Raw genomic sequence first — 21,975 nt, 5'->3', positions numbered from 1 at the left:
CGATTGTAGACACAAACATATGAGCTAGGGGAATTGAAATGCATGGAAATAGGGGTAACAATAGCCCACAATAGTACACAAATCTATGAGCTGGGAGAGTAAAAAATGAGAAATAGACAAAGCAGTAGGCCAGAGTAATACAAGGCACAAACCTATGAGCTAGGTAAGTGGGAAATATAAAGATATAAGCAATAGGCTACAATTGGACAGGGTTTAAGACAAATCGAAAATTTCATAAATAAGCCTAACTGAAACTAAGCCTTTCCTTTACTGATACACAGCAGGTACATATTAAATTTTCAGATTTGATCTCGAAAAAATATTTGAAAACAGGGGTAGATGCAGGGTGTGTTTTGGTTGCAAATCAGCTCCTGAAAAAGATCTCCTTTGTTAAGTAGATGTATGGTATTTATTGCTAAATACAGTAGTAACCTGACTACAGTCAATAACCAACTAATGGTGTTGTTTTTTTGGGGGGGGGGGGGCTGATCGTGAATTTTATTCTGAGGTTTATTTGGATCCGTTTATTTTAAGGCTTTGTTTTCTATTTAATACCAAACAAAGAGGCATGGGAGGATAAAGATACCTCCTCCCTCTTCCCCTTGATGTTATTCACTCCAGTTGTTAAGTCGCTTAGCATGAAAATTGGAATTGGGCTTGTTGAGACAAGAGTGATAAAATCATCAAATTTGACTCATAACTTCCTTAGGCCCTTCCTTATATATGTATTCTATTTCCAATAGGTGCTGATGACTACCGTGGGGGGGATGGACCACTACATGTTAGCCGGGGCAAGACTAATAACCCCTTATTCCACGCCTTCCTGGAGGGCGCACAGCAAGCTGGTTACCCATTTACTGAGGATATGAATGGCTACCAACAAGAGGGTGTTGGCTGGATGGATATGACAATACACAAAGGTAATCAATTATTAGTGGTCTCTTGAGACGATACACAAAGGTAATCAATTATTAGTGGTCTCTTGAGACGATACACAAAGGTAATCAATTATTAGTGGTCTCTTGAGACAATACACAAACTTAATCAATTATTAGTGGTCTCTTGAGACGATACACAAAGGTAATCAATTATTAGTGGTCTCTTGAGACGATACACAAAGGTAATCAATTATTAGTGGTCTCTTGAGACAATACACAAAGGTAATCAATTATTAGTGGTCTCTTGAGACAATACACAAAGGTAATCAATTATTAGTGGTCTCTTGAGACGATACACAAAGGTAATCAATTATTAGTGGTCTCTTGAGACGATACACAAACTTAATCAATTATTAGTGGTCTCTTGAGACGATACACAAAGGTAATCAATTATTAGTGGTCTCTTGAGACGATACACAAAGGTAATCAATTATTAGTGGTCTCTTGAGACGATACACAAAGGTAATCAATTATTAGTGGTCTCTTGAGACGATACACAAAGGTAATCAATTATTAGTGGTCTCTTGAGACTCGATCAGTTGTAAGCTTGAAAATTTGTCTACAATTTAGTAACTTTTTTACACACAAGGAGTGGTTTTATGGTGCCCCTCTCGCATTATATGTTTGGCAGAATAAATTTCTGGCTTAATAAATTTCTGATTTGACTGGTAACATGCCCAATAGCCACCTTTGTTGTGATATTTTCTGCCTAGTAAACAGCTCAAGGTAATTCACTCATTACAACAGAGAGCAGAAAGACTAAGTATGTTAATTAAAGCTCCACTTATTCAAAAAAATTGATTTAAAATGTGCCACTTCATTAGAAGTAAAAAAAAAATTAAACTATAACTGGCGTCAAGGTGTTGTTTTTTCATGGCCTTCCTTTGAGTGGATGAACGATAAATAAATTATTGCTATAAATATTTACAAGATCGAAAAAGTATGTTGTACGTCTCTTTAACATAGGAGTTGCTATGACGTTTTTTAGCATTCTTAGTCGGAGCAAACAGAAAGCTTTTCTTTTTTTTTGTGGGGACGGTAGCTAGCAGTTCCATAGTTCCGGGTGCAGAGGCGAGAGGGTACGGTAGCTAGCAGTGTAATAGTTCCGGATGCAGGGGTGAGAGTGGACGGTAGCCAGCAGTGTCATAGTCCAGGGTGCAGGGGCGAAAGGGGACGGTAGCTAACAGTGTCATAGTCCAGGGTGCAGGGGCGAGAGGGACTGTAGCCAGTAGTGTCATAGTCCCGGGTGAAGGGGCGAGAGGGGACGGTAGCTAGCAATGTCAGTTCTGGGTGCAGGGGCGAGAGGGACGGTAGCTAGCAGTGTCATAGTCCAGGGTGCAGGGGCCAGATGAGATGGTAGCCAGCAGTGTCGTAGTTCCGGGTGCAGGGGCGAGAGGGGACGGTAGCTAGCAGTGTCATAGTCCAGGGTTCAGGGGCGAGAGGGGATGGTAGCTAGCAGTGTCATAGTTCCGAGTGCAGGGGGAGAGTGGATGGTAGCTAGCAATGTCATAGTTCTGGGTGCAGGGGCGAGAGGGACGGTAGCTAGCAGTGTCATAGTCCAGGGTGCAGGGGCGAGAGGGGATGGTAGCCAGCAGTGTCATAGTCCAGGGTGCAGGGGCGAGAGGGGACAATAGCCAGCAGTGTCATAGTTCCGGGTGCAGGGGCGAAAGGGGTAGGTAGCCAGCAGTGTCATAGTTCCGGGTGCAGGGGCGAGAGGGGACAATAGCCAGCAGTGTCATAGTTCCAGGTGCAGGGGTGAAAGGGGACGGTAGCCAGCAGTGTCATAGTTCCGGGTGCAGGGGTGAGAGGGGACAATAGCCAGCAGTGTCATAGTTCCGGGTGCAGGGGCGAGAGTGGATGGTAGCTAGCAATGTCATAGTTCTGGGTGCAGGGGCGAGAGGGACGGTAGCTAGCAGTGTCATAGTCCAGGGTGCAGTGGCGAGAGGGGACGGTAGCCAGCAGTGTCATAGTTCCGGGTGCAGGGGCGAGAGTGGATGGTAGCTAGCAATGTCATAGTTCTGGGTGCAGGGGCGAGAGGGACGGTAGCTAGCAGTGTCATAGTCCAGGGTGCAGGGGCGAGAGGGGACGGTAGCTAGCAGTGTCATAGTTCCGGGTGCAGGGGCGAGAGGGGATGGTAGCCAGCAGTGTCATAGTCCAGGGTGCAGGTGCGAGAGGGGACGGTAGCTAGCAGTGTCATAGTTCCGGGTGCAGGGGCGAGAGGGGATGTTAGCTAGCAGTGTCATAGTCCAGGGTGCAGGGGCGAGAGGGGACAATAGCCAGCAGTGTCATAGTTCCAGGTGCAGGGGTGAAAGGGGACGGTAGCCAGCAGTGTCATAGTTCCGGGTGCAGGGGTGAGAGGGGACGGTAGCCAGCAGTTTCATAGTTCCGGGTGCAGGGGCGAGGGGGACGGTAGCCAGCAGTTTCATAGTTCCGGGTGCAGGGGCGAGATGGGATGGTAGCTAGCAGTGTCATAGTCCAGGGTGCAGGGGCGAGAGGGGACGGTAGCCAGCAGTGTCATAGTTCCAGGTGCAGGGGCGAGAGGGGACGGTAGCCAGCAGTGTCATAGTTCCGGGTGCAGGGACGAGAGGGAACGGTAGCCAGCAGTGTCATAGTTCCGGGTGCAGGTGCGAGAGGGGACGGTAGCCAGCAGTTTCATAGTTCCGGGTGCAGGGGCGAGGGGGACGGTAGCCAGCAGTGTCATAGTTCCAGGTGCAGGGGCGAGAGGGGACGGTAGCCAGCAGTGTCATAGTTCCGGGTGCAGGGACGAGAGGGGACGGTAGCCAGCAGTGTCATAGTTCCGGGTGCAGGGGTGAGAGGGGACGGTAGCCAGCAGTTTCATAGTTCCGGGTGCAGGGGCGAGGGGGACGGTAGCCAGCAGTTTCATAGTTCCGGGTGCAGGGGCGAGATGGGATTGTAGCTAGCAGTGTCATAGTCCAGGGTGCAGGGGCGAGAGGGGACGGTAGCCAGCAGTGTCATAGTTCCAGGTGCAGGGGCGAGAGGGGACGGTAGCCAGCAGTGTCATAGTTCCGGGTGCAGGGACGAGAGGGGACGGTAGCCAGCAGTGTCATAGTTCCGGGTGCAGGGGCGAGAGGGGACGGTAGCTAACAGTGTCATAGTCCAGAGTGCAGGGGCGAGAGGGACTGTAGCCAGCAGTGTCATAGTCCAGGGTGCAGGGGTGAGAGTGGACGGTAGCCAGCAGTGTCATAGTTCCGGGTGCAGGGGCGAGAGGGGACGGTAGCCAGCAGTGTCATAGTTCCAGGTGCAGGGGCGAGAGGGACTGTAGCCAGCAGTGTCATAGTTCCGGGTGCAGGGGCGAGAGGGGACGGTAGCTAACAGTGTCATAGTCCAGAGTGCAGGGGCGAGAGGGACTGTAGCCAGCAGTGTCATAGTCCAGGGTGCAGGGGTGAGAGTGGACGGTAGCCAGCAGTGTCATAGTTCCGGGTGCAGGGGCGAGAGGGGACGGTAGCCAGCAGTGTCATAGTTCCAGGTGCGGGGGCGAGAGGGGACGGTAGCCAGCAGTGTCATAGTTCCAGGTGCAGGGGCGAGAGGGGACGGTAGCTAGCAGTGTCATAGTCCAGGGTGCAGGGGCGAGAGGGGACTGTAGCTAGCAGTGTCATAGTTCCGGGTGCAGGGGCGAGAGTGGATGGTAGCTAGCAATGTCATAGTTCTGGGTGCAGGGGCGAGAGGGACGGTAGCTAGCAGTGTCATAGTCCAGGGTGCAGGGGCGAGAGGGGATGGTAGCCAGCAGTGTCATAGTTCCGGGTGCAGGGGCGAGAGGGGATGGTAGCCAGCAGTGTCATAGTCCAGGGTGCAGGGGCGAGAGGGGATGTTAGCTAGCAGTGTCATAGTCCAGGGTGCAGGGGCGAGAGGGGACAATAGCCAGCAGTGTCATAGTTCCAGGTGCAGGGGTGAAAGGGGACGGTAGCCAGCAGTTTCATAGTTCCGGGTGCAGGGGCGAGATGGGATGGTAGCTAGCCTTGTCATAGTCCAGGGTGCAGGGGCGAGAGGGGACGGTAGCTAGCAGTGTCATAGTCCAGGGTGCAGGGGCAAAGGGATGGTAGCTAGCAGTGTCATAGTCCAGGGTGCAGGGGCGAGAGGGGACGGTAGCCAGCAGTGTCATAGTTCCGGGTGCAGGGGCGAGAGGGGACGGTAGCTAGCAGTGTCATAGTCCAGAGTGCAGGGGTGAGAGGGGACGGTAGCTAGCAGTCATAGTCCAGGGTGAGGGCGAGAGGGGACTGTAGTCAGCAGTGTCATAGTTCCGGGTGCAGGGGCGAGAGGGGTAGGTGGCTAGCAGTGTCATAGTCCAGGGTGCAGGGGCGAGAGGGGACGAGGGACGGTAGCTAGCAGTGTCATAGTTCCGGGTGCAGGGGCAAAGGGACGGTAGCTAGCAGTGTCATAGTTCCGGGTGCAGGGGCAAAGGGACGGTAGCTAGCAGTGTCATAGTTCCGGGTGCAGGGGCAAATGGACGGTAGCTAGCAGTGTCATAGCTCTGGATCCAGGCTGGCTCCAGGTAGCCAAACAGTAAGTAGATTAGAAAAGTCCGATATAATAGTTGCACTCTTCTAGATAAAAAAAAACATAGATAGATAGTTAATGCACCTCTTGCAGACGAATCTGAATTACAGGTATCTGCGCACACGGTATTTACAAATACGAAATTACATAAATTACAAATATTTCATGTTTTGAAGAAATTCTACGTATTTAACCGTCACAAAGTCCGCCAGCCTGTTTGTGTGGCATGATGCATCAGGTACAATATCTATATGTTTGCTTGTAAGTTATACTGATGTAGCGGCTTCGAGGTTTATACTGATGTAGCGGCTTCGAGGTTTATACTGATGTAGCGGCTTCGAGGTTTATACTGATGTAGCGGCTTCGAGGTTTATACTGATGTAGCAGCTTCGAGGTTTATACTGATGTAGCGGCTTCGAGGTTCTTGACGAAGCAACCTGGTGTAATAGGTTGTCTTTAAGCTGCTCATCAACTTTTTACATAGTTCTGATCTTTTATTCTTGAGAGCTCTAGGGCCGGCCCTCTTCGGGCATTCGGAGTACTTTACACCGGGAAAGAGAATATTTAAGGCGCGTTCCTGAATCCTCTCGATGGCATCAGAGGTGAATTCAGTGAGGCTGGAATATACTGGGTCGATATATACGTAGTCGATGTTGGCTGGTCCACATCTTGTATAAATTTCTCTTACAAACTTGTCATGTTAACTTTAATGGCAGCAGTTGAGCTCTGGAAGAAGCCTTGCCGAACTACATGCTGCCCAAGCTCTGTGCTGGATTTTTTTAGTAATTTTGTAATAAATAAATTCAGAAGTCGTGTTCCTGCCATTTTCCCCTCGTTTAGAGATCTAGAAATGTTTTTTCCCCGAAGGTTGCCACCTTACACCTCTTACACAACTGTCTTAGCATTGAATTTTTCTTATTTAATTTGAGTGCCTTGAAATCTTATAGATTATATTATCTTATAGGTTCGAATTTGGATGCATTTTGCATGGTAGCATAGATACGTCCCGTAACTAAGCAGCTAAGGGATGTAAGCTGTCAGTGGCTTTTTGAGGGCGATGACGCTTGGGTTGGCTTTAGTTTTGAGCGCTAGTAAACAATCTTCTCATCGCTTCTCTAAGCCTCTTCAGGGTCCAACCATAAACTATTGGATTGACCACAGATAACATATTCCCGAGTACAATACCGAGCGGTGAGGCAATAGCTCGGAATTCTTCACTGGGAGATTGGATCTTGCCTGTTCCTATGCCGTGTAGAATAAACAGGCTAATAACGGAAACAAAGTTCAGCAAGGTAACAGAACAGAGGACCAGTCCATGCTTTGCGTCTCGTAACTTGGCTTTGCGCACCTCAATAGTCGTCGCGTCTTCCGTGGTAGGGGCGACAACGAGGCGGATCCGATGCCTTCTTGCTGTGACGCACACAGCAATTGAGCAGCTCCACATAAGAACACGGAGCGAGAAGTCTAGGGCGAGCGTCGCCGTAATGCGACTAGGTAGATCAGTCTGAAACTTCACAAGCAGCCTGGGAGTGCCAACTGCAATGCACGTGAGACCCAAGCTTAAGATAAAGACTGTGTTGCTCATATAGCGCTTGTACCTGTATGGAAAATAAATTGCAAGAAAACGCTCGACGTTTATCACAGTGAGTGACGCTATACGCAGACCACTGCATAGAGTGTTGATGTAATCCATCGCTTCTAAAATATCACAGGCCGTAAAACCTCTAAGGTTCTTAATCCTCATGGCGATGAAAACGGGTTGTACCAGTATACCCACAGCTAGATCCGCGAACGCCAAGGAAACCAGCCCCACCATTTGGTTGAGTTCCCGAAGCTGTCGTGTTCGTAGAACTGCCGCTATTATTGCTCCGTTCAATAGAATGGCTAAAATAGCGGCTGCAGTAGAAGTCACCGCTATTGCCACGAACGCCAAGTACACAGCACTACTGTGTCTCAGTAATAGCATAAATGGGGCCGGGCTATTTTCACACGCCGGGTTGCCACTGAAGTTCGTGTTTAGCTGATTAGAGACATTCATCCTCTGTGGGATCCTAGAAACTCTGGAGAACTTATCTAACGAATACCTATTATCTACGAGTTACCCGAGTTAATCGAGCTTTTAAGGGTTTTTTTCCTCCAGAAAGCACGTGACTTGTACCATCTGGTAAAAAAAAAGACACCATTTGGATCACAAGATTTGATAAGAGGATGTGACTTCGCCTACAAAAGAGGATTCGTCTTTGCTTAATTTCTGTGAATTTTTAGGGTTTTTTTTTTTTTTACAAAAAGTCATCAAAACCCCTCTTCTCTACACACTGTTCATTAATGGATTTTTAAATGATTACCTATTTATCAGTGCCGGGTTTCCATACATGTGACAATTTGATTGAACATCTGTGAGTTTTTTTTTTAGATTAAAGGTTCATAGTCATTACGTCGAAGAAACATGTTGGATTAATTTTACACGATTTTCCGATTAGCGTCTTGAAAAACACCGACCAAAGAAAACGATGCCCATTCAGTACTTAAATAATAGTCAATCCTCATACTTTGGAGGTGTTAAATGAAACATTGTTAAATGAAAAAGGCGTTCAAACTGTGTGCCCCTTTTAACTCAGTTGGACCCAACATACTCATTGTTTATTAAAAAAGGCGTTCAAACTGTGTGTCCCTTTTAACTCAGTCGGCCCCTGACATCTTAAAAGGACCGAGTTCCGTTTTTGTTGAACAATAATCAAATAGAAAAAAGAGCAAGAAAGATGTTGAGACTTTTGATATGGGACGTTTATGCACTTGACGCCTCAAATATTTGATCATTTACCAACTTAGGCCAACATACATTCCCTAGCAACTACACACATCTATTTTTGGACTTAGCGTGGAGGAAACGTTCCCAGGGCGTCAGGAACAGCGATTGTTAGGCTAAATTCTGATAATAAACAACGAATTTTCCCAAAATATCGGGCACGTTTTGGCTATTGCGCCGGGGACTGTTAGCGCGGCACGGGGTAGTGGCTCGGATTACACAACGTAACGTGACCGGGTTTTTCAACCACTAAGAGCGCACCGCAAATAAAGCCAAATTATAGAAAATTCATGGTTTATTATCAGAATTTAGCCCAACAATCGCTGTTCTTACCGCCCATGACGTTCCCCCCATTTTTTAAAGGAACAAAGAACCCGAGAAGCTATTCTGGTGCAGAAGGCACTTAAAGTCTCCATATCAGTTGTCGATAATGCTTATCAATAGTGGCTATCTATCATTAGTAGCCTTCGTGAAAGTTAATTTAAATGTTAATGCTTTACTGTTTAAATTGCTGGATATTATATTTAAGACAAATAAATACCTTGCAATATACTATTTAAATTCGATTAGAAAAGAGACCGCTTGATATAATTAGCTCAATTCATTTATCTCTGACTATTGACATATTAAGCAACCATATTTCATTAACTGAACAGTGCAGCAAATACTCATGCTTGAAATATAGCCTGTGCTCTGTTTATTTAATGTTACTCATGTACTCATTAAAACATCTAGAGCTAGCATAAAGATGTGTCATGCCTCGGTAAGGGTAAATCTAAAAAATACTGCCAGGACTGTAGATAAAAGACGCATTTAATATAGAGTATCGCTATAATGCACTATCCTTTCCCCATCAGGGATCCGATGGAATACGGCCAATGCTTACCTACGACCTGCAATACAGAGAACGAACCTGCAGGCTGACACCAGAGCACTCATCACCAGGGTGCTCTTTGAGGGTAACAAGGCTGTCGGGGTTGAGTACCATGCCGATAATCAGGTGGGGCTACTTGCACGCATCTCATATTGTGCAGGCGGGTATCCCCATCCCCACCAGAGGTCATCCCCATCCAATACCTCGTATTGTTTAGCCAGGTAGAGGTCATCCCCATCCAATACCTCGTATTGTTTAGCCAGGTAGAGGTCATCCCCATCCAATACCCCGGATTGTTTAGCCAGGTAGAGGTCATCCCTATCCAATACCCCGTATTGTTCAGGCGGTTAGAGGTCATCCCCATCCAATACCCCGTATTTTTCAGGCGGGTAGAGGTCATCCCCATCCAATACCCGTATTGTTCAGGCGGTTGTTTAACCAGGTAGAGGTCATCCCTATCCAATACCCCGTATTGTTTAGCCAGGTAGAGGTCATCCCCATCCAATACCTCGTATTGTTTAGCCAGGTAGAGGTCATCCCCATCCAATACCTCGTATTGTTTAGCCAGGTAGAGGTCATCTCCATCCAATATCCCGTATTGTTTAGCCAGGCATCTCATATTGTGCAGGCGGGTATCCCCATCCCCACCAGAGGTCATCCCCATCCAATACCTCGTATTGTTTAGCCAGGTAGAGGTCATCCCCATCCAATACCTCGTATTGTTTAGCCAGGTAGAGGTCATCCCCATCCAATACCTCGTATTGTTTAGCCAGGTAGAGGTCATCCCCATCCAATACCTCGTATTGTTTAGCCAGGTAGAGGTCATCCCCATCCAATACCTCGTATTGTTTAGCCAGGCAGAGGTCATCCCCATCCAATACCCCGTATTGTTTAGCCAGGTAGAGGTCATCCCCATCCAATACCTCGTATTGTTTAGCCAGGTAGAGGTCATCCCCATCCAATACCTCGTATTGTTTAGCCAGGTAGAGGCCATCCCCATCCAATACCCCGTATTGTTTAGCCAGGTAGAGGTCATCCCTATCCAATATTCCGTATTGTTCAGCCGGTTAGAGGTCATCCCCATCCAATACCCCGTATTGTTTAGCCAGGTAGAGGTCATCCCTATCCAATATTCCGTATTGTTCAGCCGGTTAGAGGTCATCCCCATCCAATACCCCGTATTGTTTAGCCAGGTAGAGGTCATCCCCATCCAATACCTCGTATTGTTTAGCCAGGTAGAGGTCATCCCCATCCAATACCTCGTATTGTTTAGCCAGGTAGAGGCCATCCCCATCCAATACCCCGTATTGTTTAGCCAGGTAGAGGTCATCCCTATCCAATATTCCGTATTGTTCAGCCGGTTAGAGGTCATCCCCATCCAATACCCCGTATTGTTTAGCCAGGTAGAGGTCATCCCTATCCAATATCCCGTATTGTTCAGGCGGATAGAGGTCATCCCCATACAATACCCCGTATTGTTTAGCCAGGTAGAGGTCATCCCCATCCAATACCTCGTATTGTTTAGCCACGTAGAGGTCATCCCCATCTAATATCCCGTATTGTTTAGCCAGGTAAAGGTCATCCCCATCCAATACCTCGTATTGTTTAGCCAGGTAGAGGTCATCCCCATCCAATACCCCGTATTGTTTAACCAGGTAGAGGTCATCCCCATCCAATACCTCGTATTGTTTAGCCAGGTAGAGGTCATCCCCATCCAATACCTCGTATTCTTTAGCCAGGTAGAGGTCATCCCCATCCAATACCTCGTATTGTTTAGCCAGGCAGAGGTCATCCCCATCCAATACCCCGTATTGTTTAGCCAGGTAGAGGTCATCCCCATCCAATACCTCGTATTGTTTAGCCAGGTAGAGGTCATCCCCATCCAATACCTCGTATTGTTTAGCCAGGTAGAGGCCATCCCCATCCAATACCCCGTATTGTTTAGCCAGGTAGAGGTCATCCCTATCCAATATTCCGTATTGTTCAGCCGGTTAGAGGTCATCCCCATCCAATACCCCGTATTGTTTAGCCAGGTAGAGGTCATCCCTATCCAATATTCCGTATTGTTCAGCCGGTTAGAGGTCATCCCCATCCAATACCCCGTATTGTTTAGCCAGGTAGAGGTCATCCCCATCCAATACCTCGTATTGTTTAGCCAGGTAGAGGTCATCCCCATCCAATACCTCGTATTGTTTAGCCCGGTAGAGGCCATCCCCATCCAATACCCCGTATTGTTTAGCCAGGTAGAGGTCATCCCTATCCAATATTCCGTATTGTTCAGCCGGTTAGAGGTCATCCCCATCCAATACCCCGTATTGTTTAGCCAGGTAGAGGTCATCCCTATCCAATATCCCGTATTGTTCAGGCGGATAGAGGTCATCCCCATACAATACCCCGTATTGTTTAGCCAGGTAGAGGTCATCCCCATCCAATACCTCGTATTGTTTAGCCACGTAGAGGTCATCCCCATCTAATATCCCGTATTGTTTAGCCAGGTAAAGGTCATCCCCATCCAATACCTCGTATTGTTTAGCCAGGTAGAGGTCATCCCCATCCAATACCCCGTATTGTTTAACCAGGTAGAGGTCATCCCCATCCAATACCTCGTATTGTTTAGCCAGGTAGAGGTCATCCCCATCCAATACCTCGTATTGTTTAGCCAGGTAGAGGTCATCCCCATTCAATATCCCGTATTGTTTAGCCAGGTAGAGGTCATCCCCATCCAATACCTCGTATTGTTCAGGCAGTTAGAGGTCATCCCCATCCAATACCCCGTATTGTTTAGCCAGGTAGAGGTCATCCCCATCCAATATCTCGTATTGTTTAGCCAGGTAGAGGTCATCCCCATCCAATACCTCGTATTGTTTAGCCAGGTAGAGGTGATCCCCATCCAATACCTCGTATTCTTTAGCCAGGTAGAGGTCATCCCCATCCAATACCTCGTATTGTTTAGCCAGGTAGAGGTCATCCCCATCCAATACCTCGTATTGTTTAGCCAGGTAGAAGTCATCCCCATCCAATACCTCGTATTGTTTAGCCAGGTAGAGGTCATCCCCATCCAATACCTCGTATTGTTTAGCCAGGTAGAGGTCATCCCTATCCAATATCTCGTATTGTTCAGGCGGATAGAGGTCATCCCCATCCAATACCCCCTATCGTTTAGCCAGGTAGAGGTCATCCGTATCCAATACCCCGTATTTTTTAGCCAGGTAGAGGTCATCCCTATCCAATACCCCGTATTGTTTAGCCAGGTAGAGGTCATCCCCATCCAATATCCTGTATTGTTCAGGCGAGTAGAGGTCATCCCCATCCAATACCTCGTATTGTTTAGCCAGGTAGAGGTCATCCCCATCCAATACCTTGTATTGTTTAGCCAGGTAGAGGCCATCCCCATCCAATATCCCGTATTGTTCAGGCGGGTAGAGGTCATCCCCATCCAATACCTCGTATTGTTTAGCCAGGTAGAGGTCATCCCTATCCAATATCCCCTATTGTTCAGACGGTTAGAGGTCATCCCCATCCAATACCCCGTATTGTTCAGGCGGGTCAAGGTCATCCCCATCCAATATCCCCTATTGTTTAGCCAAGTAGAGGTCATCCCCATCCAATATCCCGTATTGTTCAGGCGGTTAGAGGTCATCCCCATCCAATATCCCGTATTGTGCAGGCCGTTAGAGGTCATCCCCATCCAATATTCCGTATTGTTCAGGCGGTTAGAGGTCATCCCCATCCAATGTCCCGTATTGTTCAGGCGGTTAGAGGTCATCCCCATCCAATTCCTCGTATTGTTTAGCCAGGTAGAGGTCATCCCCATCCAATACCCCGGATTGTTTAGCCAGGTAGAGGTCATACCTATCCAATACCCCGTATTGTTCAGGCGGTTAGAGGTCATCCCCATCCAATACCCCGTATTTTTCAGGCGGGTAGAGGTCATCCCCATCCAATACCCCGTATTGTTTAACCAGGTAGAGGTCATCCCCATCCAATACCTCGTATTGTTTAGCCAGGTAGAGGTCATCCCCATCCAATACCTTGTATTGTTTAGCCAGGTAGAGGTCATCCCTATCCAATATCTCGTATTGTTCAGGCGGATAGAGGTCATCCCCATCCAATATCCCGTATTGTTTAGCCAGGTAGAGGTAATCTACATCCAATATCTCGTATTGTTCAGGCAGTTAGAGGTCATCCCCATCCAATACCCCGTATTGTTTAGCCAGGTAGAGGTCATCCCCATCCAATATCTCTATTTTTCAGGCGGATAGAGGTCATCCCCATCCAATACCCCCTATTGTTTAACCAGGTAGAGGTCATCCCTATCCACTACCCCGTATTGTTTAGCCAGGTAGAGGTCATCCCCATCCAATATCCCGTATTGTTTAGCCAGGTAGAGGTCATCCCCATCCAATACCTCGTATTGTTTAGCCAGGTAGAGGTCATCCCCATCCAATACCTCGTATTGTTTAGCCAGGTAGATGTCATCCCCATCCAATACCCAGGATTGTTTAGCCAGGTAGAGGTCATCCCTATCCAATACCCCGTATTGTTCAGGCGGTAAGAGGTCATCCCCATCCAATACCCCGTATTTTTCAGGCGAGTAGAGGTCATCCCCATCCAATACCCCGTATTGTTTAACCAGGTAGAGGTCATCCCCATCCAATACCTCGTATTGTTTAGCCAGGTAGAGGTCATCCCTATCCAATATCTCGTATTGTTCAGGCGGATAGAGGTCATCCCCATCCAATATCCCGTATTGTTTAGCCAGGTAGAGGTAATCTTCATCCAATATCTCGTATTGTTCAGGCAGTTAGAGGTCATCCCCATCCAATACCCCGTATTGTTTAGCCAGGTAGAGGTCATCCCCATCCAATATCTCGTATTTTTCAGGCGGATAGAGGTCATCCCCATCCAAAACTCCCTATTGTTTAACCAGGTAGAGGTCATCCCTATCCAATACCCCGTATTGTTTAGCCAGGTAGAGGTCATCCCCATCCAATATCCCGTATTGTTTAGCCAGGTAGAGGTCATCCCCATCCAATACCTCGTATTGTTTAGCCAGGTAGAGGTCATCCCCATCCAATACCTCGTATTGTTTAGCCAGGTAGAGGTCATCCCCATCCAATACCCCGGATTGTTTAGCCAGGTAGAGGTCATCCCTATCCAATACCCCGTATTGTTCAGGCGGTTAGAGGTCATCCCCATCCAATACCCCGTATTTTTCAGGCGGGTAGAGGTCATCCCCATCCAATACCCCGTATTGTTTAACCAGGTAGAGGTCATCCCCATCCAATACCCCGTATTGTTTAGCCAGGTAGAGGTCATCCCCATCCAATACCTTGTATTGTTTAGCCAGGTAGAGGTCATCCCTATCCAATATCTCGTATTGTTCAGGCGGATAGAGGTCATCCCCATCCAATATCCCGTGATGTTTAGCCAGGTAGAGGTCATCTACATCCAATATCTCGTATTGTTCAGGCAGTTAGAGGTCATCCCCATCCAATGCCCCGTATTGTTTAGCCAGGTAGAGGTCATCCCCATCCAATATCTCGTATTGTTCAGGCGGATAGAGGTCATCCCCATCCAATATCCCGTATTGTTTAGCCAGGTAGAGGTCATCTACATCCAATATCTCGTATTGTTCAGGCAGTTAGAGGTCATCCCCATCCAATACCCCGGATTGTTTAGCCAGGTAGAGGTCATCCCTATCCAATACCCCGTATTGTTCAGGCGGTTAGAGGTCATCCCCATCCAATACCCCGTATTTTTCAGGTGGTAGAGGTTATCCCCATCCAATACCCGTATTGTTCAGGCGGTTGTTTAACCAGGTAGAGGTCATCCCTATCCAAAACCCCGTATTGTTTAGCCAGGTAGAGGTCATCCCCATCCAATACCTCGTATTGTTTAGCCAGGTAGAGGTCATCCCCATCCAATACCTCGTATTGTTTAGCCAGGTAGAGGTCATCTCCATCCAATATCCCGTATTGTTTAGCCAGGCATCTCATATTGTGCAGGCGGGTATCCCCATCCCCACCAGAGGTCATCCCCATCCAATACCTCGTATTGTTTAGCCAGGTAGAGGTCATCCCCATCCAATACCTCGTATTGTTTAGCCAGGTAGAGGTCATCCCCATCCAATACCTCGTATTGTTTAGCCAGGTAGAGGTCATCCCCATCCAATACCTCGTATTCTTTAGCCAGGTAGAGGTCATCCCCATCCAATACCTCGTATTGTTTAGCCAGGCAGAGGTCATCCCCATCCAATACCCCGTATTGTTTAGCCAGGTAGAGGTCATCCCCATCCAATACCTCGTATTGTTTAGCCAGGTAGAGGTCATCCCCATCCAATACCTCGTATTGTTTAGCCAGGTAGAGGCCATCCCCATCCAATACCCCGTATTGTTTAGCCAGGTAGAGGTCATCCCCATCCAATACCCCGTATTGTTTAGCCAGGTAGAGGTCATCCCCATCCAATATCTCGTTTTTTTCAGGCGGATAGAGGTCATCCCCATCCAATACCCCCTATTGTTTAACCAGGTAGAGGTCATCCCCATCCAATATCTCGTATTTTTCAGGCGGTAAGAGGTCATCCCCATCCAATACCCCGTATTTTTCAGGCGGGTAGAGGTCATCCCCATCCAATACCCCGTATTGTTTAACCAGGTAGAGGTCATCCCCATCCAATACCTCGTATTGTTTAGCCAGGTAGAGGTCATCCCTATCCAATATCTCGTATTTTTCAGGCGGATAGAGGTCATCCCCATCCAATATCCCGTATTGTTTAGCCAGGTAGAGGTAATCTACATCCAATATCTCGTATTGTTCAGGCAGTTAGAGGTCATCCCCATCCAATACCCCGTATTGTTTAGCCAGGTAGAGGTCATCCCCATCCAATATCTCGTATTTTTCAGGCGGATAGAGGTCATCCCCATCCAATACCCCCTATTGTTTAACCAGGTAGAGGTCATCCCTATCCAATACCCCGTATTGTTTAGCCAGGTAGAGGTCATCCCCATCCAATATCCCGTATTGTTTAGCCAGGTAGAGGTCATCCCCATCCAATACCTCGTATTGTTTAGCCAGGTAGAGGTCATCCCCATCCAATACCTCGTATTGTTTAGCCAGGTAGAGGTCATCCCCATCCAATACCCCGGATTGTTTAGCCAGGTAGAGGTCATCCCTATCCAATACCCCGTATTGTTCAGGCGGTTAGAGGTCATCCCCATCCAATACCCCGTATTTTTCAGGCGGGTAGAGGTCATCCCCATCCAATACCCCGTATTGTTTAACCAGGTAGAGGTCATCCCCATCCAATACCTCGTATTGTTTAGCCAGGTAGAGGTCATCCCCATCCAATACCTTGTATTGTTTAGCCAGGTAGAGGTCATCCCTATCCAATATCTCGTATTGTTCAGGCGGATAGAGGTCATCCCCATCCAATATCCCGTATTGTTTAGCCAGGTAGAGGTCATCTACATCCAATATCTCGTATTGTTCAGGCAGTTAGAGGTCATCCCCATCCAATGCCCCGTATTGTTTAGCCAGGTAGAGGTCATCCCCATCCAATATCTCGTATTGTTCAGGCGGATAGAGGTCATCCCCATCCAATATCCCGTATTGTTTAGCCAGGTAGAGGTCATCTACATCCAATATCTCGTATTGTTCAGGCAGTTAGAGGTCATCCCCATCCAATACCCCGGATTGTTTAGCCAGGTAGAGGTCATCCCTATCCAATACCCCGTATTGTTCAGGCGGTTAGAGGTCATCCCCATCCAATACCCCGTATTTTTCAGGTTGTAGAGGTCATCCCCATCCAATACCCGTATTGTTCAGGCGGTTGTTTAACCAGGTAGAGGTCATCCCTATCCAATACCCCGTATTGTTTAGCCAGGTAGAGGTCATCCCCATCTAATACCTCGTATTGTTTAGCCAGGTAGAGGTCATCCCCATCCAATACCTCGTATTGTTTAGCCAGGTAGAGGTCATCTCCATCCAATATCCCGTGTTGTTTAGCCAGGCATCTCATATTGTGCAGGCGGGTATCCCCATCCCCACCAGAGGTCATCTCCATCCAAAACCTCGTATTGTTTAGCCAGGTAGAGGTCATCCCCATCCAATACCTCGTATTGTTTAGCCAGGCAGAGGTCATCCCCATCCAATACCCCGTATTGTTTAGCCAGGTAGAGGTCATCCCCATCCAATACCTTGTATTGTTTAGCCAGGTAGAGGTCATCCCCATCCAATACCTCGTATTGTTTAGCCAGGTAGAGGCCATCCCCATCCAATACCCCGTATTGTTTAGCCAGGTAGAGGTCATTCCTATCCAATATTCCGTATTGTTCAGCCGGTTAGAGGTCATCCCCATCCAATACCCCGTATTGTTTAGCCAGGTAGAGGTCATCCCTATCCAATATTCCGTATTGTTCAGCCGGTTAGAGGTCATCCCCATCCAATACCCCGTATTGTTTAGCCAGGTAGAGGTCATCCCCATCCAATACCTCGTATTGTTTAGCCACGTAGAGGTCATCCCCATCTAATATCCCGTATTGTTTAGCCAGGTAAAGGTCATCCCCATCCAATACCTCGTATTGTTTAGCCAGGTAGAGGTCATCCCCATCCAATACCCCGTATTGTTTTTTTCAGGTAGAGGTCATCCCCATCCAATACCTCGTATTGTTTAGCCAGGTAGAGGTCATCCCCATCCAATACCTTGTATTGTTTAGCCAGGTAGAGGTCATCCCCATTCAATATCCCGTATTGTTTAGCCAGGTAGAGGTCATCCCCATCCAATACCTCGTATTGTTCAGGCAGTTAGAGGTCATCCCCATCCAATACCCCGTATTGTTTAGCCAGGTAGAGGTCATCCCCATCCAATATCTCGTATTGTTTAGCCAGGTAGAGGTCATCCCCATCCAATACCTCGTATTGTTTAGCCAGGTAGAGGTGATCCCCATCCAATACCTCGTATTCTTTAGCCAGGCAGAGGTCATCCCCATCCAATACCTCGTATTGTTTAGCCAGGTAGAAGTCATCCCCATCCAATACCTCGTATTGTTTAGCCAGGTAGAGGTCATCCCCATCCAATACCTCGTATTGTTTAGCCAGGTAGAGGTCATCCCTATCCAATATCTCGTATTGTTCAGGCGGATAGAGGTCATCCCCATCCAATACCCCCTATCGTTTAGCCAGGTAGAGGTCATCCGTATCCAATACCCCGTATTGTTTAGCCAGGTAGAGGTCATCCCTATCCAATACCCCGGATTGTTTAGCCAGGTAGAGGTCATCCCCATCCAATATCCTGTATTGTTCAGGCGAGTAGAGGTCATCCCCATCCAATACCTCGTATTGTTTAGCCAGGTAGAGGTCATCCCCATCCAATACCTCGTATTGTTTAGCCAGGTAGAGGCCATCCCCATCCAATATCCCGTATTGTTCAGGCGGGTAGAGGTCATCCCCATCCTATACCTCGTATTGTTTAGCCAGGTAGAGGTCATCCCTATCAAATATCCCCTATTGTTCAGACGGTTAGAGGTCATCCCCATCCAATACCCCGTATTGTTCAGGCGGGTCGAGGTCATCCCCATCCAATATCCCCTATTGTTTAGCCAGGTAGAGGTCATCCCCATCCAATATCCCGTATTGTTCAGGCGGTTAGAGGTCATCCCCATCCAATATCCCGTATTGTGCAGGCCGTTAGAGGTCATCCCCATCCAATATTTCGTATTGTTCAGGCGGTTAGAGGTCATCCCCATCCAATGTCCCGTATTGTTCAGGCGGTTAGAGGTCATCCCCATCCTATTCCTCGTATTGTTTAGCCAGGTAGAGGTCATCCCCATCCAATACCCCGGATTGTTTAGCCAGGTAGAGGTCATACCTATCCAATACCCCGTATTGTTCAGGCGGTTAGAGGTCATCCCCATCCAATACCCTGTATTTTTCAGGCGGGTAGAGGTCATCCCCATCCAATACCCCGTATTGTTTAACCAGGTAGAGGTCATCCCCATCCAATACCTCGTATTGTTTAGCCAGGTAGAGGTCATCCCCATCCAATACCTTGTATTGTTTAGCCAGGTAGAGGTCATCCCTATCCAATATCTCGTATTGTTCAGGCGGATAGAGGTCATCCCCATCCAATATCCCGTATTGTTTAGCCAGGTAGAGGTAATCTACATCCAATATCTCGTATTGTTCAGGCAGTTAGAGGTCATCCCCATCCAATACCTCGTATTGTTTAGCCAGGTAGAGGTCATCCCCATCCAATATCTCGTATTTTTCAGGCGGATAGAGGTCATCCCCATCCAATACCCCCTATTGCTTAACCAGGTAAAGGTCATCCCTATCCAATACCCCGTATTGTTTAGCCAGGTAGAGGTCATCCCCATCCAATATCCCGTATTGTTTAACCAGGTAGAGGTCATCCCCATCCAATACCTCGTATTGTTTAGCCAGGTAGAGGTCATCCCCATCCAATACCTCGTATTGTTTAGCCAGGTAGAGGTCATCCCCATCCAATACCCCGGATTGTTTAGCCAGGTAGAGGTCATCCCTATCCAATACCCCGTATTGTTCAGGCGGTTAGAGGTCATCCCTATCCAATACCCCGTATTGTTTAACCAGGTAGAGGTCATCCCCATCCAATACCTCGTATTGTTTAGCCAGGTAGAGGTCATCCCCATCCAATACCTTGTATTGTTTAGCCAGGTAGAGGTCATCCCTATCCAATATCTCGTATTGTTCACGCGGATAGAGGTCATCCCCATCCAATATCCCGTATTGTTTAGCCAGGTAGAGGTCATCTACATCCAATATCTCGTATTGTTCAGGCAGTTAGAGGTCATCCCCATCCAATACCCCGTATTGTTTAGCCAGGTAGAGGTCATCCCCATCCAATATCTCGTATTTTTCGGGCGGATAGAGGTCATCCCCATCCAATACCCCCTATTGTTTAACCAGGTAGAGGTCATCCCTATCCAATACCCCGTATTTTTTAGCCAGGTAGAGGTCATCCCCATCGAATATCCCGTATTGTTCAGGCGGGTAGAGGTCATCCCCATCCAATACCTCGTATTGTTTAGCCAGGTAGAGGTCATCCCCATCCAATATCCCGTATGGTTCAGGCCTGTAGAGGTAATCCCCATCCAATATCCTGTATTGTTCAGGCGTGTAGAGGTCATCCCCATCCAATATCCCGTATTGTGCAGGCGTGTAGAGGTCATCCCCATCCACTATCCCGTATTGTTCAGGCGTGTAGAGGTCATCCCCATCCAATCTCCCGTATTGTGCAGGCGTGTAGAGGTCTTCTCCATCCAAAATCCCGTATTGTTCAGGCGTGTAGAGGTCATCCCCATCCAATATCCCGTATTGTTCAGGCGGTTAGAGGTCATCCCCATCCAATATCCCGTATTGTTTAGCCAAGTAGAGGTCATCCCTATCCAATATCCCCTATTGTTCAGGCGGTTAGAGGTCATCCCCATTCAATACCCCGTATTGTTCAGGCGGTTAGAGGTCATCCCCATCCAATATCCCTTATTGTTTAGCCAGGTAGAGTTCATCCCCATCCAATATCCCGTATTGTTCAGGCGGTTAGAGGTCATCCCCATCCAATATCTCGTATTGTGCAGGCGGCTAGAGGTCATCCCCATCCAATATTCCGTATTGTTCAGGCGGTTAGAGGTCATCCCCATCCAATGTCCCCTATTGTTGAGCCAGGTAGAGGTCATCCCCATCCAATATCCCGTATTGTTCAGGCGGTTAGAGGTCATCCCCATCCAATATCCCGTATTGTGCAGGCCGTTAGAGGTCATCCCCATCCAATATTCCGTATTGTTCAGGCGGTTAGAGGTCATCCCCATCCAATGTCCCGTATTGTTCAGGCGGTTAGAGGTCATCCCCATCCAATTCCTCGTATTGTTTAGCCAGGTAGAGGTCATCCCCATCCAATACCCCGGATTGTTTAGCCAGGTAGAGGTCATACCTATCCAATACCCCGTATTGTTCAGGCGGTTAGAGGTCATCCCCATCCAATACCTTGTATTGTTTAGCCAGGTAGAGGTCATCCCCATTCAATATCCCGTATTGTTTAGCCAGGTAGAGGTCATCCCCATCCAATACCTCGTATTGTTCAGGCAGTTAGAGGTCATCCCCATCCAATACCCCGTATTGTTTAGCCAGGTAGAGGTCATCCCCATCCAATATCTCGTATTGTTTAGCCAGGTAGAGGTCATCCCCATCCAATACCTCGTATTGTTTAGCCAGGTAGAGGTGATCCCCATCCAATACCTCGTATTCTTTAGCCAGGCAGAGGTCATCCCCATCCAATACCTCGTATTGTTTAGCCAGGTAGAAGTCATCCCCATCCAATACCTCGTATTGTTTAGCCAGGTAGAGGTCATCCCCATCCAATACCTCGTATTGTTTAGCCAGGTAGAGGTCATCCCTATCCAATATCTCGTATTGTTCAGGCGGATAGAGGTCATCCCCATCCAATACCCCCTATCGTTTAGCCAGGTAGAGGTCATCCGTATCCAATACCCCGTATTGTTTAGCCAGGTAGAGGTCATCCCTATCCAATACCCCGTATTGTTTAGCCAGGTAGAGGTCATCCCCATCCAATATCCTGTATTGTTCAGGCGAGTAGAGGTCATCCCCATCCAATACCTCGTATTGTTTAGCCAGGTAGAGGTCATCCCCATCCAATACCTCGTATTGTTTAGCCAGGTAGAGGCCATCCCCATCCAATATCCCGTATTGTTCAGGCGGGTAGAGGTCATCCCCATCCTATACCTCGTATTGTTTAGCCAGGTAGAGGTCATCCCTATCCAATATCCCCTATTGTTCAGACGGTTAGA

General features: G+C 47.8%; 1 protein-coding gene across 1 annotated transcript in view; it reads left to right on the top strand.

The window, feature by feature from the left end:
* LOC5510553 (choline dehydrogenase, mitochondrial) overlaps positions 1-21,975 on the top strand; it is a 49,927-nt gene that overhangs the window by 2,732 nt on the left and 25,220 nt on the right. Inside the window, exons 5-6 of the mRNA XM_048729509.1 lie at positions 744-920; positions 9,117-9,259. Coding sequence (XP_048585466.1) covers positions 744-920; positions 9,117-9,259 — 320 coding nt within the window. The remainder of the gene's footprint in view (positions 1-743; positions 921-9,116; positions 9,260-21,975) is intronic.

Source organism: Nematostella vectensis, chromosome 6 (genome assembly GCF_932526225.1).
Source record: "Nematostella vectensis chromosome 6, jaNemVect1.1, whole genome shotgun sequence".
Lineage (NCBI taxonomy): Eukaryota > Metazoa > Cnidaria > Anthozoa > Actiniaria > Edwardsiidae > Nematostella > Nematostella vectensis.
Note: the sequence above shows the minus strand (reverse complement) of the source record. Positions and strands in the feature narration are given on the sequence as shown.